Source organism: Cuculus canorus, chromosome 12 (assembly GCF_017976375.1).
Source record: "Cuculus canorus isolate bCucCan1 chromosome 12, bCucCan1.pri, whole genome shotgun sequence".
NCBI classification, from domain to species: Eukaryota; Metazoa; Chordata; class Aves; order Cuculiformes; family Cuculidae; genus Cuculus; species Cuculus canorus.
In genome coordinates this window covers 15,150,423-15,175,112 of record NC_071412.1, presented here as the reverse complement: position 1 = coordinate 15,175,112, position 24,690 = coordinate 15,150,423, and the positions used below count along the sequence as shown (strand labels likewise).

Here is a 24,690-nt window from a genome sequence, read left to right as displayed (position 1 = left end):
TCACACCAGGACCCCAGAGCATCCCCCTCAAAACCCGGTTCCTCCTGCTCCCTGAGCGCCCCAGGGCTCTGGTGCATCCCCCCAGCCCTGTTCCCTCTCGCCCCTCCCCAGAGCATCCACCCAACCCTGTGTCTCTCGAGCTCCCGGGGTGCTCCCGGAGCATCCCCCCAAGCCCTGTCCCTCCCACTCCCCGAGTGTCTCAGGACCTCGAGGCGCCCCTGGACCCCGGAGCATCCCCGCCCCGCAACCCGCCGAGGTGTCGTACTAGGTTAATTCTGGGCTGAAAACAGGTATTTAGGGCTAATAGGTGTGCGAGCACCTCCACACCCGCTCTCAGAGCTCATTAATGTAATACTTTCATGTGTGAAACGAGCATATAAATGGGCATTAATGAGCTCCCGACTGCGGCGAGGAGCGGGGGGGGAAGGGGGGACTGGAAACTGGGAACTTGGAACTTGGAAGGGGAGAGGGCAGAACCCCTCTTGTTGCCCACTGGGGGGATCCTCCCGCTCCCCGGGACACCCCCACGGACCAGGCGGCTTCTTAAAGTCGGCTTTTATTAAAGAACCAAAATCACGTACAGAGTGGGGGTCTCTCTCCAGAGCGATGTTCTGGCTCCGGGGTCGCGGACCGCCCGTTAAAGTGCTGTTACATCCATAAATTTACAGGGGGGGGGGGCGGTGTTGAGAGAGGAAGGGGCCCGGGTGTTTGGGTAGGGAATAAATATACATCATAAATAAATAAAAATCCAACGAATACTGTACCAAGAGAATCACAGTACATTTATATCCATTGCACATAGCCACTTTTGTTTCCAGTCTGGACAAGGGATAAAGAAGCGGGGACACAGAGGGGGGGGGGCAGGGGGGGAGAGGCGGAGCTGGGGGGCCCGGGGGTCCTCAGGAATAGGGGGGGGCCCGGCTCCCCCTCCGGCTCCCCGGGGCCTCTCCCCACTGGATCGCCGGGCTCCGAGTCCTCTATGTACAAGTGTCTCCTCGTGGAAATGGCTTGTGTGGGCTCTGCCCGCATGGCTTCGGGAGAAGAGGGGGTCCGGGGGGGCTCACTGGGGCAGCAGAGGCGGTTTGAAGGAGCAGTTCCCCGTGCAGTGCCGCGGGGTCAGCATCTTGCACGAGAAGTGATGCAGCGCGTCGTGGGCTTCTGCAAAGCGACCGAGCCGTCACCCCCGGCTCCCCGAGACCCTCCCAAACGCGGGGCAGGGGCACGTCAGACCCCCCCGAAAATGCCGGTATGTGCTGAGCGGGTGTGTCCTCTGCTGTAATCCCCCCTCTGCTTGCAATATTTCCCTGTCTTTAAGGCAAGGTCGGGAAGAGCTGGAGCCAGCTCCAAATTAGTAAGAGTTTTGGCTGTTGTAAAGTTCATAATAGCATTAAAATTAGACCTTGGAAAGTAATAGAATATGTGCAAGATTTCTTGGAAAATGTATATATTTGCATATAAGTGGGAAATGCCTTCTGTCTCAGCTCTTGTCTGGCTGCACGCGATCGACGGGGATCGCTCCCTCGTGTTGCCCAGCCCTGATAAAGGATGTTCGCTTTCTAAAGCTCCAAAACGAGTCTTTGAGAGTTTATTTGCCGGCTTTCAGTATCGGGGCAGAGGGGTGTCAGCCCCCTGTAGATGTCTGACCCCCCTCCCCTCCCTGCCCCCGTTACCTTTTAACTTCTGCTGGATGGCGTAGCGAGCTTTCCTCTCCTGGTCCAGCTCGTTGCACAGCGTATCTGGAATGGGGAGAGCATCACAGATGTCCTGGGGGGGACCAGGGCGCGACCGCCCCGTCGGGGATGCGCTGGGCGAAGGGCATCGCGCCCCTCTGCAGCGCGGGGGAGGGGGGAATGCGGGAGGAGGGGGTACAAGGCGGGATTAAGAGCAATTCGGGCACGGCTTCCCAGGTAATTTTACGCCTCGGTTTTTAATTTAGCCCGAATAGAAATTGCTGCGAGAAGGAAGGTTGATTCGTTGCCGTGTAATGATGCCTCGCAGCCGTTTGCGGGGAAGCTCGAAATGCCGAAACGAATTGCGGTGCACGAAAGAATATCGATTAAGAGAGAAAGAAGGAGGGAGAGAGAGAAAGAAAGAAGGAGGGAGAGAGAGAAAGAGAGACACATATACAGAGGAAAGAAAGAAAGAAGAAAAGAAAAGAAAAGAAAAGAAAAGAAAAGAAAAGAAAAGAAAAGAAAAGAAAAGAAAAGAAAAGAAAAGAAAAGAAAAGAAAAGAAAAGAAAAGAAAAGAAAAGAAAAGAAAGCCAACAAGGAGATGAACAATGGAAGCAGGATTTGCGGATGTCTCGTACCTCGGACGATCTGCAGCTGCTGCACCATCTCCTCCCGGTACGCCAGCTCCCGCTTCATCTGGTCCTGGAAGTTATCTGCCGGGACAGGGGGTCAGCGGCACCGCTCCCCGCGCGGGGCGGGGGGGGTGGGGGGGGAGGCGGGTTCGCCCGTACCTTTCAGACTCTGGAAGTCCCTCTCCAGCTTTTTCCTTAGCTCCATTTGCTCCAGGACCAGTTTTTGCAACTCGTCTGTTTAAAAATACACGGCGGGGTTGAGGGGGAAGCCCGCACTTTTCCATATGGAGGCGGCTCAGCGCGGCGCTAATCGCATTACGTTACATTAATCACAGGAGTTAATCACTCCTGCAGAAAACACAAATACCCTGAGCCGCGGGGAGAGGCTGCGGGGTCCCCGCATCCCCCCATCACCCCATCGCGGCGGGACCCCCGCGGGATGCTCTCCCGCCTCACCTCGGGCCAGGTTTTCGATGTCCTTCTCAACCAGCTGCGTCCCGGCTACATCCATGCCCAGCCCGTCCTCTCCTGGGGGAGGACAGAAGGCTGTGACCCCCGTGGCGAGGGGCTTCGAGCCCCGCGTCGCCCCGCACGGCACCGCTCACCTCTGTCGGTATTTACAGGGCTGGGATGCGAGACATTCCTTTGGTCCTGATAGGATTTTCTGGTCTCTAAATCCTCTGCCGCGGAGTGATTGTCTTCTTTATCTTGCTCTTAAAGTTAATAAACCGATTTTCAACCATAAGCAACGAAAGTATGGTCCTGATATATCCTTAATTACATAATTACGGACAAAGCCCTCGTTAAAACCTTCTTAGCGGATGTCCTAATCGCTTTGCTAGTGGAAAGTAGCTTGCTGGCAGGAGCTTTGCCCCCCCCCAGCCCATCCCGATCCGACGGCGGCATCCCCGGGCCCGGGGGGGGACTGTCCCCATCCCCCGCGCAGAAACCGTTTGCGGTCTCTTTTCTCCCCCAAACGAAAGCAGCGCGATGATTGCCCCCCCAGGGCTGAGCGGCCGAGGGGGGGGCGGCGCTGGGACCGCGCCCTCGATGGGCACCGGTGCCACCCTCCCAGACCCCCCCTCCCCCGTCCCGGGTTACCCTTCGCTTCGGGGGTGCAGAGAAAGGCTGCCGGGGCGCCCAGGGAGGCGGCGGGCTTCAGCGGCTGCAGGTGCTCCCCCCTCTCCGCCGCGTACACCTACAAAACAGCGAGTCCGGGCTGCGGCGTAACCCTCTGATGGCAGAGCTCCCCCCAATCCCAGTGACTCCCCAAGGCAGAGTATCCTCGCAACCCCAGCCCCGAGGGCAGAGCCCCCCCACCCCGAAGCCCATTGACCCCCGAGGGCAGAGTCCTGTCCCAACCCCAGCCCCAGGGACCCTCCAAGGCAGAGTCCTCCCCCTCCCCAAGGACCCCTGAGGGCAGAGCCCCCCCAGTCCCCGCCCCGGGGACCCCCGAGGACAGAGTCCCCCAAGTCCCAGCCCCGCACCTCGTAGGCGCTGCTGCTCCGCTCGGGGCTGCCGTCGGGCTGCTGCTCGCCCTCCTCCGCCGCCTGCTCGCCCGCCTTCTCCTCGTGCCCCTCGGCGGGCGGCGGGGGCTCCTCGGGGCCGGGCAGCAGCCGGGGCGGCGGCGGCTCACGGCCGTCGGGAGGGGCGGCGGGGGCGGCGTCTTCCTCCTCCTCGTCCTCCGGGAAGCGGTTGGACTCCACGTCGACCTCGGGCTCCTCGGCCGTGTCTCCCCCGGGGGAGAGCGAGCGGTAGCTGGAGCTGCCCTCGCTGAGGAAGTCCGGGGAGAGGTACCCGGGGCCGCGGGCGCCGCCGAACGCCTCCCGGGTGCCGTAGAGCTTGGCGATGCTCTCGGCATCCTTCACCACCGGGCGGAAAGCGGAGAGGTAGCTGCCCTTCCTGGGCAGGGGCAGCGGGGCGAGCAGCGCCTCGTCCCCGGAGCGCTCCTCCTCGCCCGCCGCCCGCGACAGCGCGCTGGGGCAGCGCTCGCCCTCGGCCCCGGCTCCCTCCTGCGGAGTAGCGCTGCTCCTCCCGCTCCCCGACGGCTCCGAGCCTTCCAGCTCGCCGTGGCGGCTCGGTAACCCGGGCGGTTCGGCCGCCGCCGCCGCTGCCGCCGCCGCCGCCGCCACCACGACGGCAGTGGCCGCCGCTTTCGCCTGGCTCTGCGCCGGGTAGGGCGGCACGGGGAGGCTGCCCGCGGCCGGCCAGAAAACGGGGAAAGAGGGGTAAACCCCCGCGTCCTTGGCGGCTCCGGGCTGGTGGGGCGGCTGGGCGGGTTGGTGAGGATGAGGATGCGGGGGTCCCCAGAACATCCCGGGGGGCAGGGCGCCGCCCTTGCCCGCCTCGCCGCCCCCCGCGCCGCCCAACGCGTCCTCTTGCTTTTTGGGGCACAGTCCGAAAGCGGCGGCGGGGAAGCCGTAAGGGTGGGGGAAGAGCGGGGGCGGCAGTTTTTGCAGCATCCCGAAGCCCTTGCTGGGGACCGGGATGACCGGGTAGCTGCGCCCCGCGCCCGCCCCGCCGTGCGGCCCCGCCGCCCCGCCGGGAGCCCCCGGCAGCCCCAGCGCCCCGCGATCGCCCGCCGGCTCCTGCCCGCCGCACCGCAGGCTCTTGTGCACCGGGGGCAGCTCGGGGCCGGCGGGCGGCGGCGGGTGCAGCGCCGATTTGGCGGCCGGGGAGCCGGCCCCGGGGCCGGCGGCGGCGGCGCCTTGCAGGGAGAAGGTCCTCTTGCGGGTGCCGCCGTTGAACATGGCCTTGACATCCTCCCAGGCGTGCGACAGCTCCTCCGTGGCCGTTTTGTCGCTGAGCTTGAGGTGGCGGCGCCACGAGTTGAAGTTGGCGGCGTCGGGCTGGGTGTACTTGGAGTCCGGGGTGCGGTGGGAGTGGAAGATGAACTTGTTGGGGGAGAAGTACATGCTGCAGTAGCTGCACTTGATGCACTTGGCTCGGGAGCTGTTGTAGCGGGCGGGGATGAAGCTGCCCCGCGAGCCCCAGGCGCACTCGTGCACCACGTCGAAGGCGAAGTTCTCGGGCAGCTTGGGCGGCTTGTGCTCGCCCAGGAAGGACTTGCAGAGCCGCTCCGCCTCCCGCTTGGTGATCATGCCGCAGCGGCGGGAGGAGATGGGCATGGCCCCGGCCCGCCGCAGGATCTCCAGCTGCACCGGCGTGCACTGCACGCAGGTGATGCCCAGAGCCACCCGCCGGTTGTGGATCTCATTGTAGCTGTAGTTCTTGAGCAGCGTGTTGGAGATCTGCGCCAGGCACAGCCGCTCCTGCCCGTCGATGACCAGGGACACGATGGGCACGCCGTACAGAGAGGTCTCACCCACTTGGTTGGGCTTGAGGGTATTGGAGCCCTGGTACGGCTGCAGCTCTTGCTTTGAATTTGGGGAGGAGCTTGCATCTCTCCCATTTCCCATCTGACTGGCGATCGCCTCCATTCCCCCCAAAACGCCCCTGCAAAACAAAATCGGGGAAAGGAGCGGGTTAGAGGCGCTCCCGGGGTCCCCGTTCCTTCGCTCCCGGAGTTCCCTTTCCTTCTCTCCGAGAGCCCCGTTCCTCCTCTCGCAGCCCGGCGCTGCCGCAGGAGGCTCTGCCGGTGCCGTAGCGCATCCCCCGCTCCGCGGCCGCCGGTACCGAGCACCCCCGTGCCCCGGGAGCTGCCGCGTCCCTTCCCTTTGTGCCGGCTCGCCGAGCCGTGCCACCCTCCAACGAACCGCGCCGGAGGATGCGGGGCCGGGGGACACCGAGCCCGGACCGAAACTTGCCGCTCGGTGCCCGGTGTCGGGGGCCCCTTTGTCGTGTCCCCGGCAGGCGATTAGGAGCGGGCGGATTAGGAACTGCCGGGGCGGGCAGGACCCACAGCACGTAGAGCAGCAGAAGGGCAGCAGCGAGCCGGGCAAATTGGCTTAGCGGGGAGGGCTCCCGGCGGTAAGCGGCTTCCGTGGGAATTACACGAAATAACGGGGAGCGCCTCCCGAAAACGCGCCTTGACCTCCCCATCTTCATCCCCATCTCCATCCGTGGCCCCAACCTCATCCTTATTTTCATTCCCATCTCCAACCCTATCCGCTGCCCCATCTCCATCCCTATTCCTAACTCCTTCCCCGTCTCCATCCCTATCCCCAACAGCATTGCTGTCTCCATCCCTGTCCCCAACAGCACCCCTGTCCCCATCCCTGTCCCCATCCCTATGCCCAACAGCATCCCTGTCCCCATCCCTGTCCATGTCCTTATCCCTGTCCCTGTCCCTGATCCCGTCCCCGCCGCTCGCTCCCACTCACCGCTCCGCGGAGCCCGGCTGGACGTGCAGGCTCTCCTCGGGGTTAGGGGCCGGAGCCCAATGCCGGGGCCGCCATCGGGAGGAGGGGGCCCCGTCCCCCTTACCGACCCCTTCCCCGCGGGCAGCGGGCGGGCAGCGGCGCGCCCTTCACCGCCGCCTCGGGGCCGCCGCCCGCCCCGGCGAGATGCAACAAGAGCGAGTGACCAACCGCGCCACCGAGGGAGGATCCGGATCCGTACTTGGAGACGCTGCACATTGATCCGGTGACAGCTAAAATAACGGGAAGACACACCCACTTAGCACCAGCATATTTACATTAACTGCCTCCGGGACCCCGCGCCCGTCAATCACCGATGCGCTCCAGTCAATCACGGCGCGGCTTTAAGGCACGGCAGAACGGGAGGGGGAAAGGGGGGGGTTAGGGGGGCTGCTACCGAGCGGGGACCCGCCCGGGCTGCCCGAGGTAAGAGCGGGGTTCAGCTTCTCCGCGACCCCCCCCACCCCCACCCCTCCGGGCATCCCCGCGGGGAACGATGCTCGTTAGAAGTTTGCGTGGGGAGCGGGCGGCAACGAAAAGAGGAGCCCGGGGGGAGAGATGGGGGTAACCCATCGAAATTAAAGATGCGCTGCTACCGCGCATCCATCTTCCCCCCACCCAAACCGGGATGAGCGCTTTGCCGGCGGGGAGCGGGGATGGAGCTGGAGGGGGGGGAGGACAGCGGGCGGCAACGAAATCGCCGGGAAGCGATGGCGAAGCGGGGCGCGATCGTGTTTTTTCGTTCCCCACAGGGTCCCTCGCCACGCCGATAGGACCGGTGGCCACCGGAGCCCGGTGGCCACCGGTCCTGCCGGCGTGGCCAGGGCCCCCGCATCCCTGCCCTTGCTGGGTTCCCGCATGCAGCGCTAGTCACGGCCACGTTAATTAAACTGTAATTAATCATCGCGGTCGGCCGCGATCGGCGCAATTACACTGATCAAACACAAGTTAATAACGGCGCCGATCGCCCCCAGCCATCACTTTTGTGTGCCCCCCCCCTCCCCCTTCCCAACCATCACCAGCGATGCCGGGAGGAGGAGGAGGATGCGGCGGAGCCAACGCGGAGAGAAACGCAGGTGCGGAGCCGCCCATCGCCTCCGCAATTCCCGGGGCCGCCGAGGGTGAACCGGTCCCGGCTCTCAGGCGAGGAATCGGCTGCGTTTTCCCCTCGGGACATCCCGAAAACGCGCTTTGACCTCCCCATCCGCATCTCTAACCTCTTCCGTATCTCCACCCCCAACCCCATCCTCATCCTTATCCCCATCCCCAATCCCACCTGCATCCCTAACCCCTTCCCTATCTCCATCTCTATCCCCAACCCCATCCCCGTCGGAGAAGCGTGGGGGGGAATTCGGACCCGTAGCTGCCAGCCTGGCCTTGCGGCACGGCCTTCCCGCAATGATGGCAACCTGAGCCGGTAATTATTCCTCGCCTTTTAATTATTTATCCCACCACCCTCCCCGCTCCATCCTCCAGCGAGGCGACCGAGGGGAGATGCTCCAAGCCCCTCTCTCGCCGCCCGGTTTTGGGGGATGCCACTGCGTGAAGAACCCGCAGCGGCTGCGGAACCGGCTGCGAGGCCACACCGGGCTGCGAGGCACCGGGAACCGGGCCGGTAGCCCCTTCCCGGGGCCCCCGTCGGGGCGAGGAGGGGATGCTCCGGGAGGAGGGGATGCTCCGGGAGGACCCAGCTCTGCCCGGGACCCCCTCCACCGTGCCCTTCCCGGGGCCGTGCGGCTGCCCCGGTCCCCTCTTTGCTCGCCCCGACGGCGGTGCGGTGGCCCCGGGGCGAGTGCTGTCCCCGGGACCGGTTCCGGCCTTTCCCCGCAGCCGCCCGTATCTTTTAACAGTTGAATTGACTGCAGTTTTTGTCAGTTAATTAGGTTTAATTTACATAATTAGTACAGTATAAAGAGTATTGGGGATAATCAGGAGGTACGTCTCGCTTACTGTGTAAACACGGATTCGGAATTAAAAATCAGATGTAATTAAGGCGTGTGCGCGCGGCTTTTAATTGTAATGAATTTCTAATTAACGCTCAACGATCGCCGCACGCGAGAGCCGGGACGTTTGCGGCTCCGCCACTGCCCCGGGGCCCCGCGGGGGCTGCCGGCCCGGCCGGGGGCGGGGGGACCCCGGGGGGACCCCCGAAGGGTCCAACCCCTCTGATGGGACCCCCGAAGGGTCCAACCCCTTCTTCGGGACCCACAGATGGGACTCCCGACGGATCCAACCCCCCCGGTGGGACCCCTCGACGGGCCAAACCCTCTAACGGGACCTCCGAAGGGTCCAAACCCTCCTCCGGGACCCCGATGGGACCCCCGACAGGATCCCCTGATGCGACTGCCCACGGGATCCTCCGACGGGACCCCTGCCTTCCTCCGGGACACCCCGACAGGACCCACCTCTTCTCTGCTACACCCCGATGAACACCCCCATCCTCCAGGACTCCCCAGTAGGACCCCTCCTCTCCTTCAGGACCCTCTGATGGGGCCCCCCATGGACACCACTCCTCCAGGACCCCCCCCATAAGACCTCCAAGAGGAGCCCTGACGGGATCCCCCCGCTGCTTTCTCCCGGATCCCCGATCACAACTCCCCAGTCAGAGTCCCCTCTCCCCCAGAACCGTTGGATGGGAACCCTCCCCTCCTCCAGGACCCTCTGATGGGACCCCCAATGGGTCCCCCCTACTCCAGGACCCCCCCACGAGACTCCCAATAGGATTCCCCCCCCTGCTTCCTCCAGGACCCCTGATGAGATCCCCCCAGTCAGATTCCCCCACTCCTCCAAGACCACTGACGGGTCTCTCTCCCCTCCTCCAGGACCCTCTATCAGGACCCCCCCTCCTCCTCCAGAACCCCCTGATAGGACCCCTGATGGAACCCCTTGACAAGACCCCCCCAAAGGGACGCCCTGAGGGGACCCCCCCTGCCCCGGGCTGATGCCGCCAGCAGGCGAGGCTGCTGGATAATTTAGGTTAAAACTTAGGGATCCGTGTCACGGGGGTATAAATAAATAATCAGCTGGGGGGCGGCGGCGAAGGGCCCCTCTCTCCTGGAGGGCTGTGCTGAGATTGCCACATAAATCACGGCGGTCTAATTCAGTGGAAGTTTAATAAACGCCTCCTATTGGAAATGAATGTTCCCCATTTAACAGTTGTATCAGCACCATATAAAACCATGACCCCAATAAATTTAATTTTAGAGGCCGATCAATCCGGGCTTCTCTCTATCGATCCGCAGCGGCTTTGCGCCTTTACAGCCTCTTCCGTGGCCCTTCCTGGGGAGGGGGGGGAAGGAGCGTTTCGATTAGGCTCTTTATTAGGAAAAGATTGCTCCGAGAGGCCTGAAAATTAAACGGTGACATTTTAATTACTGGACATTGACAAAGGGAGCGGGCGGTGGCTCTCTGCAGGCTGGGCACACTCGCCTGACCCGCTGTGCTCAGCGCCCGGGCAGCGATGGCCAAGGACATGGCAGCGGGAGGACGGGGACCCCTGCGAGCACCCAGGGCCCTCTTGGTGTGCCCTGGGGACCCTTCCAAGTGCCCTGGCTCTGCACTACTGCCCCCCACTCCAATAACCCCCACCATACACTCCAGTTCTCCCGCTGTGTGCCCCCACCTATGTACCCCACCTTTCCTACTCTGCACCCACCCCATTTATGGGCCTCGACTCTCCCACCGTGTGCCCCCACCTAAGCACCCCAGCTCTCCCACTGTGTCTCCCCTTTCCGTGCACTCCGCCAATCCCACTGTGCCCCCCCCTCAGCGCACCCTTGGTCCCACCACTGCTCGCTGTGGCCCTCCCCAACGTGCACCTCTTGATGTTCCACAGGTTCCCCTTTGTCCAAGCGCCCCCAGCTGCTGTCACCTCCTCGTCCCTTGCCCACCAGCTCCCCCATGGCAGCGCTGCTCCTCACCTTTCTGGCTGTCCGAGCCCTCCCAGTGCCATCCTGGCTGGCTACATTCTCACACCACGTACGCCATCGATAGACACGACTTTATTGATTAGGTTAAACCAGCACCTTCCTGGCAACGGAGCGGGATGAGCCAAGGGCAGCAATTAACCCTGCCAGGCCACGCCGGGGGCAGCCGGGCATCGCTGCCCTCCAGGACGGAGCCGCACTCGGCTGCGGGCCCGCCTGGCAGCTTTGTCTTGGCTGCAGTTTTCCTCCTGCCTGTAAAAGCCCCAGACATCCATTTGCCATTAAACATCTCCCAGGCTGCCCGGCTCCTTATAAACCTTGAACTTTTCCTGCAGGACTCGGCGGCGAGAGCAGCCGCAGTGGGTACCGGTGCAGCAGCAGCCGCTCCAGTAGCCAGTAAGGCTCAATCCATAAATCCTGTCCTCAGTGCACACTTGTAGTTTATGGCCATCCCCTTTCCTGAAGGTAACGCAGCCCCAGGTCAGCGCAGCTCCCCGGCAGCCGCACCGCAGCGTTCCCGCTGCAGCTTCCCGTAGGGAAAGGCACACATCTCAGAGCTTTGCTTTTCTTAAAGCACAACCTTCTTATTCAATGCACCCAAAATACTTTAATACAATTTAATAGACACAGCATAATAGAGATTTGTTGAGGGATTTTTAATCATAGAATGGTTTGGGTTGGAAGGGACCTCAAAGCCCATCCAGTTCCCACCCTCTGCCATGGGCAGGGACACCTCCCACTGGATCAGGTTGCTCACATCCCCATCCAACCTGGCCTTGGACACCTCCAGGGATGGGGCAGCCACCACTGCTCTGGACACCCTGGGCCAGTGTCCCACCCTCAACATGAAGAATTTCTTCCCAATGTTTGATCTACATGTTTCCCCTTCCAATGTAAATCCCCCCCCAATTCGGCTCTCCAGGCTGGGCAGCGTGGCAGTGCAGCACCAGTGAGCTGAGGGAGCAGGATGAGGCCAGCAAGTGCAGGGAAGAGCCTTCCCCATCCCTCTGGATTTGTGCCCCACGGTGCCTGAGCCCCCCCAGCCTGAGGGTCCCCCAGGGAAGGCTGAAGATGGGTTACCTCAAAATAACTGCTGTGCCTCAGGACCTCAACATCATGAAATGGGCCCCGTCTCCTCTTCGCCGCCAGAGAGCCCCTGCTCCCCAGCACCTGGCTCCCACCACAGGGACACCATGACCACTGAGCTGTGGCATTTGGGGCTTGGCTTGGTTCCTGCCTGTCTCCCCACAGGGCAGAGAGCAGCCCCAGAACAGCAGCGAGACAAAGACCGAGCTGCGTGGGGCAAGAAGCACCCATAAATAACCTCACACAGCTGAAGAATATCTCCTGAGCACCTTCTGGAGAAGCTGCGAGGCCAGAGCTGGTTCTCCTGCAGCTCTCAAGCGCTGGGGTCACCTGTGATGTGTTTAGCACAGCCCCACCTGTGTGGGCTGGTAGCTGAGCGAGGACGATGTCTCACAGGGGTGTTGTTGGGTCTCTTGTGTTTATCTCTGCTGTTGCACATCTTAACGGGAATGAGAGGAAGAGCCTCTGCCCAAAGATGCTTTGTCCCCAGGAGGCTGAGCAGCCTCCGACTCCTTCTCCAGGAACAGTTCAAAGTCTCCCTGCTTCAAACCCTGCTGAGGCGAAGGATTTGCAGCTCCTGTTCACTGCCCAAAGAGTCCGAGGGTGTTTCCCTGCCAGCAGCCCACGTCCCTTCATCACCAGACAGTGGTTTCTGCTGGACGCCCAGAGCCTTCGCTCTCTGTCAGCGCATTTTGCTCCCTGCAGGACTAGGGAAGTTTTTTTTTCCCCAGCAAACACCCAAATTCCCAGGTTCTGCTGCAGCCGCTGCCCACCCCCTCCCTGCATCACAGAGGAGCCCTGCAGTCCATCCCTTTTCCATTGAGATAAACTTTCCCTGCAGGACCACAAAGCTCCACAAGGCAGAAGAACATACACCCGGCTCCCAGATCCAATCCTACCGTTTGCTTGTGCTCTTGGATGTCAAAGGGACCAAACAAAGGTCCTAAGAGCTGTTCCTACTGCCACCTCAGTTATTAGCCCACTGCTGCTGCCATCCCTGCCCCACAGATGTTAAAGCCGGGGAGGGTTTGGGGACCGCTTGCAGCCCCAGCCCACTGCAATTCCTCTTTCCTGGTTTCTTTGCTGTGCGTGAACAGACACACGCAGCTTTTCAGGCTGTTATTCAGAAAACAAAGGCTGACACCGGGATGTATTTGGCCATGGGATACAAGAAACAAGATTATTTCCCAGTTCTACACAGGGCAAACCAGCCCAGGCTCATCTCCCAGGATGAGCTTCACCTGGCAAGGATCACAGGTAGGGAAAAGTGGAAAATGGGAAGTTTTGGCACAGATGGGACCTACTGAGTTTCTTCCAGAGCCCGTGAGCTCCTGCATACCCACTCCCAGAGTAGATGGGGCCTACTGGTATCACCACGGCTGAGGTTACTGGGAGAGGAGGCAGAGCAGTGAGACTGGTGTGGGGCTGCTGCTGGGTCCCTAAATCAGCTGGTGGGATGCAGAGTGGGACTCAGAGGGTCACTGTGTGCATCTATATCATCCACTGCTGAATCGATGTGTTTGTTCTGCACCCCTTCCCATGCCATCTACTCAGCTGCAGGGCATAATATTGCTAGATTTTCTGCAAGCTTTTTTAGCCAAGAAATGTTCTGATTCAGACTCCAAAAAGCTGCAGCAAGAAGGAAGGATAGACAATGCTCCCAGCCAGCTCCAGCTATGGTGCAGCTCCTGTCTGCATGGTGCTCAGCATTGCTGAGCCCCCTTACAGCACTCAGCGCTTCCAGCCCTGCCTGGCAGCTGGGAAAATCTCCCTCCCTGTTTTTTTCCCCATCCTCGGTGAGGGTTTTGGGGCTGGGATGACCTTACACACCAGGCTGAAGGCAGAGCCTGGGCTCACAGCGGCACATTTCATGTGTTTGGGCAATCTCAAAGTCTGTTGCATGCTCACAGTCTGCAGCAAGGCAGGATCGTCTCAGCCCAAACGCAGCCCCTGCTTCGTCACGCTGCTCCCAGGGCATCCCCTCAGCTGGGTTTGGGGGAGCTTGCACCACATCGAGGTGTCCCATGCCAGCCTCACCCCGGCTCCTGCTGTCCCGCACTGCCCAGGCACAGGGTCAATGCACACTTGCTGCAGGGAGAGGAGCCTGGGATGGGTTTGGACCTGCCAGGGAGCTGCTTGCCGTGGGTGGGGGCACCCAGGGGAGATAATCTGTCCAGATCCTGGCCCAGTTTTATTGCCTTCCATGCCTTCCCTTCCTTTTGACCCTTGACATTGACGGGTGGCGGCAGGAATTGGGCAGAATTGCTTCCATCGGGCTCTGTAGGTACCATGGGCTTGCACACATTTGCTGGAGTAGGAGAGCAAATGGCTGTGTTGGGGGGATCCCAGTAGCCCCCATGCAGCAATGCGGGCTGCGCTGTGGGTCCAGACCTCCCATGGGGATCCACCAGCCAGGCCCACCATGCCCAAGGACGGAGGCAGCAGGTCGGGGAGGCCCAGCCTCGCTGCTGCTCCACACTTGGGCAGCACTGAGGCTGGCAGTGCTGAAGAGGAGTTGGGTTTTCCCCAAACTACTCATCCAGCCCTATGTTCCCCCAAAATGGTGTTAACCTGGTGCTGGGAATAGAGTGGAAGCGGCGGCACTGAGAAGACCCCAGCGGCTCATCCTCCTCCCGGCTGCACCAAATTCAAGGACCAGGGGAAGGAAAGATGACAGAGGCCCTAAACCTCTCCCATGATTGTTGGATTGATTAAGTATACTGATGAAGACAGCAAGGTTAATACGCGTGCCAGTGAATTATAACACTGTCAGCCCGCCAGCCGGGAGATTTTTCACGTTTCCATCCGCTGGCATCCCAGACAGATTTTCAGGGTGACGTCTTCCCCTCCCAACCTCCCTGCCTTGGTTTTACTGACTTTTTAACTAAATCTGAGAGAGAGACTTTTTATCCAGAGAAAGCTAATGCAAACTGTTAGAGAGAAATAAATAGAAGAGCTGCCTATAGTCTGGTTGGCGCACGGGGAAGGAATTTGTCTCACTTTAGAAAAAGGACCTGAAGGTACAAGGGCCGTGGACTCATTCATTGTGCTGTTATCTGCCAGGGAGGTTGTGACATCAGAGCAATTAAGACAAACTTTAGTCTATAAGTTCATGCCTGCAACCTCTATACTTCAAAAGAAGACGAACGATCCCTCCAAGGAAGGAAGCAAAGTCTTTTCCAGGCTGCTTCCAAAGTAACATTTTGGATTTGCAGTGGTTCAGGAGGCATTTTTCACGTTTTTTTGTTTGTTTGTTTTTAAGCTGTTGGTATATAATAAACTACCTGAGCTATTCTTTTAGCCAACATTTATTTCTAATGGTCCCAACCTCCTCCCTTGCTCAAATTCCTTCAGTACTCCATTTGTTGACCTAAAACTCAGCCCCGTCTCTCAGGGTCCTCCTCTCTTCTGTTCTTTTAAATAAAGATCTTAACACAAGGATTGATCAAATGTGTGTCAGTCTGTTGTGAAATCATACCTAGAGACTGCAGGAGTAATAAACACACAGCAGAGACACCACAACTGTTCCTCTGTCCTTTATGGTAATGCCAAACCTGGGAGTCTTTGTGTGACCCAGCTGCACCCACCGTGTAGCGGCTCCGGCATAAGACAATAAGTGATCAAGGCAGAGCCGAGAAAGGCAAGATGCTTCCAAGCAAGCCGCAAACTGCTGTGATAACAAGTAAAACTCTGCAGCCCGTTCTCTGGCCATGAGGATGAGTGGCACAGCACGGTCTGAGCCCCTCTGTGCAGGCTCTCCTCCCCACAAGCTCATGGGATGCTGTGCAAGCCTCTGCCGTGGCCATCAGCTTCCTTGTGCGGCACTGGCAGAACTTCCCCCTCTCTGTGCTGCCGCTGTGTGCAAACTCCCCGTTGCCCACGGCTGTTCTCCTGTTGCAGCCAGAGGCCAAGAGCCCACCTCAGCCCTGAACAGCTCCAGGGCTGCCAGCTCTGGCTGGTTCTCACCCAGTGGTACCCCTATTTCTTGCACTGTCCTCTTTCAGCTCACCTCTTCCCACCTCAGCAAACACTTTCTGCACTTACAGGTGGCCTGTGGTGCACGCACCAGCGTGTTGTCTTCTCCCTTGGCCCTCCCAGCAAACCTGAGCCACAGCAGCTGGCGCCAGGGAGCAGAGAGGCATCAACAGTCATTGCTCGTGTGATGCTCATCTACCTGCCATGCCTTCCGCTGCAAGGGCAACCCCTCACCTCCTCGAAGGACGGACAAGTCCAGCTACTTCTTGTTTTGTTTGTTTTGCATTTAAAACTAGCATTTTGTGGCTGTCTGCACAGAAAGACAGCCAACAACTCCTTACAAATCCTCTGAATACTCAGCGTGTTGTTCGTACGATAGCAAAAGCCTAACGGTTAAAAAATACTCTGGAGCCAGGAAATATACAATACGTTCAATAACAAAAAATATAGATATAAAATACTTGCTTTAAGGCTGTGTACAGTTTAACTGAAAGTAATCTGAGGACGTTAAAATGCTCAGCAACAAAAGAAGTGTAGGAATTCCTTAATGTGGTGGTGAGGGAATGGCAGCAACAAATATCCTGAAAGGTTTTGTTGATGCTTATTGAAAATATCTTTAGTAAAACATGATCCAGAGAGCCTGCGAGTCCGAAGCGTGGGGCTGGTGCTGCTGGTCCAGGATGAGCGGCTGTTCTGAGCCGTGCCGTGAGCCGGTCCAGCTCACTGCGGTCCCTGGGTCACTCGCCGTTCCTCGAGCATCCTGCACACCCACATGGACACAACTTCTGCATTCCCATCGTTGTACTGAACGATGAAGGGGTGGCCCTGGAAAGCAAGATGGCAGAATTAGCCAAGATAAACACAGCCCTTTCCAGAAAAACCCAAAAAGCTTTGAAAATATGTTTTATTTTAAAAATACATTGGAACATCCTATGGTTACAGTCATAAAAATGCAACCAAACCAGTGAACTTGCTCTTGGATCCACATTAACCACATACACAGTGCACCCGGAGAAGGGAGGGCTGGGGGAACCCAGGCCCTTTACTGAGGCCTTAGCCTAGAACTGTATCCACCTGAACTCTCCTTTGTCAAAAGGGAGAAATCGGAAACCTTATGCCTTACCCTGTGTGCAGGCATCCCTTAAATGGATGGTTCTACATGTTACCTAGGAAAAATACAATATCCCTGCAAGTGTTAAATTCCTCTTGTGGCTTGGTCATTGAGCTGTGTGCCTGCAGATGCAGGAGGACCAGGCGCCAGGCTCTGCAGTGCTCACAGCGTCCGTAGGGAGAGGTATTTGCTCATGCACATACTGGCAGGAGTGATCAGTTGATAAAGAAATGGAAAGAGCACCCAAGTTTAACTGAAACAGGTCTACAAGAGAAGCTACGGTGGGAATTAAGTATGATGGGAAGAGGGATAACTATAAAACAGGTTCATGAAGATGATCCAAGGGCTGGAGCCTTTCTGCTATGAGAACAGGCAGAGAGAGTTGGGGTTATTCAGCCTGGGGAAGAGAAGGCTCCAGGGAGACCTTAGAGCAGCTTCCAGTACTGAAAGGGGCTCCAGGAAACCTGGGGAGTGACTTTTTACAAGGGCATGGAGTGACAGGATGAGAGGCAATGGCTTTAAATTGGAAGGGGGAAGATATAGATTAGATATTAGAGAGAAATTTTTCACAATGAAGGTGGTGAGGCCCTGGCCCAGGTTGCCCAGAGCAGTGTCTGCCCCATCCCTGGAGGTGTTCCAGGCCAGACTGGATGGGGCTTGGAGCAACCTGATCCAGTGGGAGGTGTCCCTGCCCACAGCAGGGGCTTGGAACTGGATGGGCTTTAAGGTCCCTTCCAACCCAAACCATTCCATGACTCTTGGCCATGAATTACACAGCTACTGCTGGTGCAGGAAGACTGTGTCTTACGTACCTCGGAGAATCAGAAGAGCACCTCAGGATGAAACAAAAATACAGCCTGCAATTGCAGCAGCCAGCTTAAGCAGCTCATGTCTCAATCTGGCCACATTCCTAGAGATGGGAACATGGCATCTTCAGATGAATCTCAAATGAAGTATAAAAATCCACAGGAAACCGAGTACCGCAATTACATAAATGACTGAAAGAAAGCAATCGCCAGGAGAAACCATCACAGATGATGAAAACCTCTACTCCAAATCACTCAAAAGCAGCTCAGTTTTTTGCAACACTAAACTTCATAGCTCTTGCAAGCAACGCCTGGCAGTAATCAGAAGAGATCTGCCGGGGAGCCTTTGGGGAGGGTGACGTACATGTGGGAATTACCGGCATTCGCAGCCCAATGCCAGCCGCAGCGGTGAGCGACGGCAATCGGCACACAGAGACCGAGTGCAGGTCTGACGCGGGGCTGGAAACCTGATGTTTGGCTGGCTTAGGATGGCACTGAGCAGAGCAATGAAGCAGCACCGGGCTAAATACGGCACAATAAATCCTCGCAGCATCAGCTCGAAGCAATAAAACACTCTGCAGGGCCAGGGCCAGCAAACGCAGGAGCCACAGAAATAAAATATGCCACTATCTACAAGAATTATGGAGGAAGCGTGAGATGCTGTTGCTTTGGGATCCCAACTCTTTGGGATGGCTGGAATCTCAGCCAGAACTTTTTAGGGAGAAGTCTGAGATGTGGTGAGCCCATCTTCAGATCTTTCTGGGAGCAGCTCAGTTGCTTTCCCAGTTAACCTCGTTGAGGAAAGACAGAAGGAATATTCTAGAGGAATGACTTAGTGGAGCAAGAGGTCCACCACCAGAACATGACACACAGACTACACCATGAAGAGCTACAAATGTCTCCAGTGTTTTCCTCCGCCACACTGGCTTCAGGCCCCCTGAAAGGTGCCCAGCAGCCCTGGGCCCAAGTTCCTTTGCAGCATGGGCCCCAGCCAGCCACAACGCCAGGACTTGGCAGAAGAGCAGCGTTCCCTTTCTGTGTGGGCATCTATGGGTCCCTAGCTGCACCTCCGCAGGCTTAGGGCAAGGCAATGCAAGGAAGGGGCAACGCTAGAACTATCGTGACCTGAGCCTGAACTCACAGAGCAGAGCCCAGCTCAAACCTTTCCTCCATCTCAGCAATGTCTGCAGATACACCACCTGACTGGCGGCTACAGCGCAACTCAGCACAACTCTCTTGTGATTACAGGTTCCCAGAGCAGAGCCAGTCCTAAGGACTTGCTTTCCCCTCCTCAGATTTGTCAGTGCTTCCCACCAGGCTTGAGTTGCAGGCCCTTAACTTTATCTCCAGGCCTTTGAAATCATGAGCAGCTGCTACCTGCCACGGCAACCAACCTTTCTGAGTTTGCTCTTTGTTACTGCTACAGAAATGGATGTTTTTCCCCAATATTCAATTTTTTTTTTTTTTTTTTTAAAGTTAGTTGCTTCCATTCAGCCATCTTAGATGCAAACAGCAACTTTAAATTTTTCTTAGAGCTCTGAATTTCCCATCCAGGCGGATGCGTGTGAGCGGACACTCAGTCATTTCTTGGAAAACGGTCCACCAAGGAAGAACATAGCGAGAGGTAGCAGAACCCATTCAAGGACAGCAGCAGACAGTTCAATGCTACCAAGAGAAGATGGATGATCTCAAAATGATGCACTTAGTACACAGATGCTTGCGGCACCGAGCATATGGACAATGTCTTTTTCCTTCCAGCACCTGGCTATTAGAAATCTTTAGCTTTGGTCTTGAATGTCTAACACAGGGAACAGCACTAAAGAAAGAACGCACCCTCTTTTTTCATCTCCTACTCCACACTCCCATGCGTGTTTTGGCTTTCACTGTTTAATAAAACAAATTCACTCTGAAATATTCCTGTTTTTACTTGATTTCTACCTGTAAAAACAAATCAGGAGAGGGCACAATTGGGAATCCAGAGACAGGGTTCTGGAGTTTATTCCCAAGCTGCCACATACTTCCCAGCGTGACCTTCACAAAGCTGCTAACCTCCCTCAGCCTCACAGTTAAAAAGGGAATAAACGATTCTGCTCTCTCACAAGAGTGCTGTGAGAATCAGTGCAAGTGTGTTTTTGCCCAGCACTTCAGTATTTTTGGGTGCAAAAGGTGCAAGACTAAGGTAAAGGCTTATTGTAAGCAAAGTAGCCTAGAAATAGCTGTTTCGCCTCTTAAACAAAACAACAGTCAAGGACACTAGTAAGAACTAGGGAAAAACAATCAAAAGCCCACAGATGAGGAAGAGCAGATGCATTGGGGCAATTAAAAAACAGCTATTAAAGCCAGTCCGCTTCTCCCATGAATCTCCTTTACGATGGAGAGACTCCCTGCAGAGGAAAAAAAATTCACACCCAATACATCCTTACACTGAAGCTACTCACAACATGCAAAGGGAAACTGCAGGCTATGCAAGGTTGAGAACGTCAGCTACCCGTGCTGCTTACCCTATTTGCTTTGTTTTGTGAGGGTTTTACGCACTGGTATTTCTCCCTAGGACTAAATTCAACTTAAAACTAGATTTCCTGTTTTTAGACTGTAACCTAATGAGGATTTTTCTCAGGCTGAAAGGAAGTTTTTGCTATAAGCTCATTTTCAGAATTTGATGGTTGTTTTTTTTGTTTGTTTTGTTTATGTTTGTTGGTTTGGTTTTAAATAGGGAATGGGAGAACAGAGATTTCCACCAAAGCTAAGATTACACTGTCAGTGTCTTTGCAAATCCTGGTGGACAGCCCATGGCATGTTCAGGTTAGGCACAGAAAGCAAAGGGGTCACAAATGGCCCAAGGATGTACAATATCCATGGATGGCCTGTGTTGAAGTCTACGCCAAAGCGACTTTGCTGTTTCTAATACCTGACCTTGCTCAGCAGCATCTTGCCTGATGCAGGCATGCCTGCAAATGCAATAAAACCACACATCAACGAGCAATACAGAACTGTGGACAACGCACAAGACCACCAAACTTGCCCTTGGCTTGCTTACAGCAACATTTAAAGTGAAAATGCAATACAAATGACATAAGAGGGATGTGCGGTTGGCTCAGCGCCCAGAAATGTCTCCGGGAAAACACAGTATCATAGAATGTTTTGGGTTGGAAGGGACCTTAAAGATCACCCAGGTCCAGCCCCCCGCCATGGGCAGGGACACCTCCCACATTTCACACTGGCACTTATGTCCACTGTGAACTGGCAAAGAAGAGATTGATGTTAAACCTTCCTTAGTCGAATCACTGTAATCATTCCCTGCTAGTGACGAGTCAGCCAACATTTGAGTTTCAGTAACACGTGAGAGCTCACTGCTAACTGAACGGTGTAATCACGGAGGGAAACATGACACCGAGAGGAAACCAAAAGTATCACAGGGTGTCCCCATGACAGAGGTGACCCCATCCCATGCACTGCATGTTTGCTCAGACTTCTGTGCCCATTCGTCTCAAAGCAGCGACCACCTCCTTGCCAATTCTTAACTATCCAGCCTTAAAAATATGTGTCAGTCAGTACATCCAGCAGAAAATACATTGAAAAGCCACCACCAAACCACTCCCCATACCTGCTTTATCATGACCGGGTGGGGTAGCGGTGGAGTCTCCATCCCTGGAAGGGTTCAAAAAACATGTAGACGTGGCACTTTGGGACATGGTTTAGTAGACATGGTGGGGTTGGGCTGATGTTTGGACTGGAAGATCTTGGAGGCCTTTTCCAGCCTTAATGATTCTGTGACTGGTAGGACTTGCAGCAATTCCTGCAGCTGAGGGGAAGCGGTCGCCAGTGAGCGCACAGCAGCTCGGAGCCGAAAAGGTCAGGCAGGACAGGGCCAGGGACAGCCCCAGAGTGAGTGTCAGCCAGCCTAATTTTGTGTGTCAACTCCGAAAATTAGATAAACAATGACAAACCAGGCTTTTTAAATGAACTTGTCTCATCTTGTTCTCTTGATAAAGGGTACATTTCTCAAGTTGCAGTGTCCCACCAGACTGGTTAACTCTTTCCAAGGGGAGCGCCTCGCAGAGGGTGATGTAAATGATTTAAATATCTGACATGAAATTAAAAGGGCAGTGCCCCCCTGAACACACAGCCCTGGTAATTCAAACTCATTGCTCACAAACCATCAATCATTTAGCCCAGTCAATTAAATCGCCATTATTCAAGGGTAAAAGTTCCATAATTTCACCCACCCTTAAAATACAGCTATTTGCTTTCACAGCCTTCTCCCCCGGCCTGAGAAATCTTAGCTTCTGGTAATAACCCATGCAGAGCTTATGGCAACAGATTTTATACCGTAGCCTCAGCAGGACTACACATCCATGGGCCTTTTCCAGCACCAAGTGCTCACACGCAGCTCTGCTCTGGACCTGCTCGCCAGCATTGCTGGTAAAAGTAAGGGTGGACTTTCAAGGGGACATGAAAGTCCCCTTGGTTACAGCCCTAACACAAGGCCTTGTGCATCTCCCACAGCTTCAAATCTGGACTACCTGAATCCTTTCAGCTGTTTCATCTAATGCATATGTAACAGTTTATGCTGCCTCTCACACCCAAGTCCAGGAAAGATGAAAGCTTCACAAGAGGCTCTCCCATAAATAGGTAATTTACCAATGACTATGAAAGACCCGTGTTTGGACAACACTGAGGAGATTCAGATCAATGCTGAGGCTCCTGAACACTGCCAAAGGACAAGCAGACAATAAATGGCATCCATTAAGCAATGCTGCTGTAATTTCAAGTGTTTTTCCAGGCACAAAACAAGTGAGAGTTAACTGTCAGATTGGTTTAAAGGGTCTATAGCAACCTCATAGAAGAGAAGACCTTATGCCCAGGGAAGTCTTGAATGCCCCATCCCTGGAAACGTTCAAGGCCAGGTTGGATGGGGCCTTGAGCAGCCTGGTCTGGTGGGAGGTGTCCCTCCCCATAGCAGGGAGGTTGTAACTGGATGGCCTTTAAGTTCCCTTCCATCCCATACCATTTGATTCTTTAATTCCATGTAATTGGCAGTTACTGACCTTAGCCAGCATGGAGACAAAGTACAACCCCAACATGAAACACCAGCCAGTCATCAACCTCCTCGTAAATCTGCAGAAATGACAGGGTGGTGTTTCTTGGGGCATGAAACATGAAAGGGATGGGAAGGACATAGACAGGAACCTGAATCTCAAATGGTGCTCAGTGATACTGACCAGATCTGACCCACATCATCATGTCTCCATATTTTTTTCACTGGGGCAGTGAGAGGTTAATTGAGGTGGGCAGCACAATGTACTCTGAGCTCTCCTGGAGGATCTGCCACGGTCGGTGCTTGCTCACTGCACTGCTCTGGTAGAAAGTGTTTGGGGGCACCTGCAACAGCTTGGAGAGTGGGACCGCTGCAGGAGGACATGAAGGTTAAGAGGAGGGACCTGGGAACGCCATCCTGCATCCCCTTGATGTAAGGGGTGGCTGCGGCCTGAGCAGCAAATTGCATGTGGAGATGAGCAGCACTGTGGCTTTCCTGCCCATGCTGCAGCCAGGCTGGAAGGGCTGTGCCTACTGCCGGGATTGTAGCCAGGTGCCCCCACGGCACCACCTCACCATCTCCTACTGTTCTGATGCCCGCAAACGCAGCAGTGAGATCCTGGGGTGCTTCCCTCTCACTTTTCTCCTCTACGGCAAGAAGAGCCAAGCCAATCCTGGATGGCCAAGGCCAATGCTAGCCATGCCACCAAGGTGCCACACTGCTCACAAGGTCTGGTGGAACACTACCACAGCTCCAATGCCTCAGGCAGGAGAACCAGCAGAGCCAGCACAGGCTGTGGCTGCTGATGCAAACACCTGGGGGTTGCCTGTCGATGTGCTGAAATCCTGTATTCTCTGCAGCTGGGAGCGAACTGCTAACTGGAGGAGGAAGGAGGGACACCATTAGAGGACCAATGTCATATGTTAACGGCTACGTGACACCCAAACGTAAGCACAACACCCAGCGAATCAGAAATGACAATAAACAACCTCATGCTTATGTAAAGTATGTTAAGAAAGCAGCATTGCTGATGGCTGCAACAGTGCCATCCCTTTAGTGTTCTCTTTTACAGGAACTCTCCCACACGGCACAGTTACAGGACTCTGCTCCATTTGCTACAAAGAAGCACAGACAAATATGCATTTCATTGAAAAACTTGAATTCAGCACAACAAAAACAATAATAAAAAGATCCCAACTGTTGCAGACACAGACTATCAAGACGATGACAGTGCCCTTAGACAGCGTTTCAAATACAGTTTATTAGCGTGTGATATGAAAAGGGTATTTTTATTGCATGATATAATGCAATGGGACCTTGGGCGCTCTGCAGAAGGACCTTACACTCAGAAGTGTAATGAACCCATAGTCCAAAAAACATTATACTGTACATTAACCTATCATTAATGGCACATTAGGGCTAGGGGCATTGCACGCTCGCTGGTCAGGGCTCCATCAGGACAGTATGGAGGAAACCACAGTCTTCACAGGCTTAAAACAAATATAGAAAATAAATATTACTGATGGCTACAGGCTGCTTTAAGAGAAGCTCACTCTCTGCTTAACACAAAATTTTGATGCCATTTTTTAAAGAGGGGAGAGAGAAGACAATGCAGCAGTTTATTAGGCAATATTAGAAATGGCACGTCACTGCTTTGCAGCACTGAATGTCTCCATGGAGCATCAGATGTATCAACACGGAGCTTTTCCTGCACAAACCATGGCGCCGCTGAATACTGAAGCGCCTTTTAAGAGTAAAAGGAAAACTGGAAATCTGCTTCCCTTTCCTACCATTCCCAAATCCTCAATGACACTGGTAAAGCCTCCCTGGCAGTAGAAGCAGAGAGCTAGGAAGAAGAGTCTCTTGCTCAGCTCTGCATAGCCCCATTGCTGCCTGCAGGACACCCAGGACCTGCCTGTTTGCATCTGCACCCATTCCTGCTCCACCACATCCGAGAGCCCTTTAGCAGAACTCCAGCCTGTGTCTGCAGTAACTCAGCGCAAAACATGATCAAATCATGATACTTTCTGTGCTCCTGAATCAGCTGGGATGTCCCACACCTTCCTCCACAGGAGGTGCCCGCTGTGTTCAAAGGCAAGCTTGAGCAGACAGCCGCAGTGCCACCC

At 55.8% G+C, this 24,690-nt stretch overlaps 2 protein-coding genes across 7 annotated transcripts in view; both read right to left on the bottom strand.

The window, feature by feature from the left end:
* Positions 1 to 674: 674 nt before the first annotated feature.
* Positions 675 to 6,953, bottom strand: SKOR1 (SKI family transcriptional corepressor 1). 3 transcript variants are annotated; one of them, XM_054077675.1, is made up of 9 exons: positions 6,587 to 6,953; positions 3,791 to 5,759; positions 3,405 to 3,501; positions 2,909 to 3,016; positions 2,760 to 2,831; positions 2,463 to 2,537; positions 2,310 to 2,384; positions 1,671 to 1,736; positions 675 to 1,158 (listed from the first exon to the last, which is right to left on the bottom strand). In XM_054077675.1, the coding sequence occupies exons 2-9, from the start codon at positions 5,741 to 5,743 to the stop codon at positions 1,061 to 1,063; spliced, it is 2,544 nt and encodes an 847-aa protein (XP_053933650.1). In that variant the 5' UTR covers positions 5,744 to 5,759; positions 6,587 to 6,953; the 3' UTR covers positions 675 to 1,060. The 3 variants fall into 3 exon arrangements, with proteins under 3 accessions (XP_053933650.1, XP_053933651.1, XP_053933652.1); XM_054077676.1 differs by lacking the exon at positions 6,587 to 6,953 and having other exon boundaries at positions 3,791 to 6,120; XM_054077677.1 differs by lacking the exons at positions 675 to 1,158; positions 1,671 to 1,736; positions 2,310 to 2,384 and having other exon boundaries at positions 2,529 to 2,651.
* Positions 6,954 to 11,512: 4,559 nt separating this feature from the next.
* MAP2K5 (mitogen-activated protein kinase kinase 5) overlaps positions 11,513 to 24,690 on the bottom strand; it is a 138,751-nt gene continuing 125,573 nt past the window's right edge. For 3 of the 4 annotated variants that reach the window (XM_054077134.1, XM_054077135.1, XM_054077136.1), the window contains one exon: positions 11,513 to 16,434. In XM_054077134.1, coding sequence (XP_053933109.1) covers positions 16,330 to 16,434 — 105 coding nt within the window. In that variant the 3' untranslated portion in view covers positions 11,513 to 16,329. The remainder of the gene's footprint in view (positions 16,435 to 24,690) is intronic. The other variant, XM_009567603.2, reaches the window with a different exon arrangement.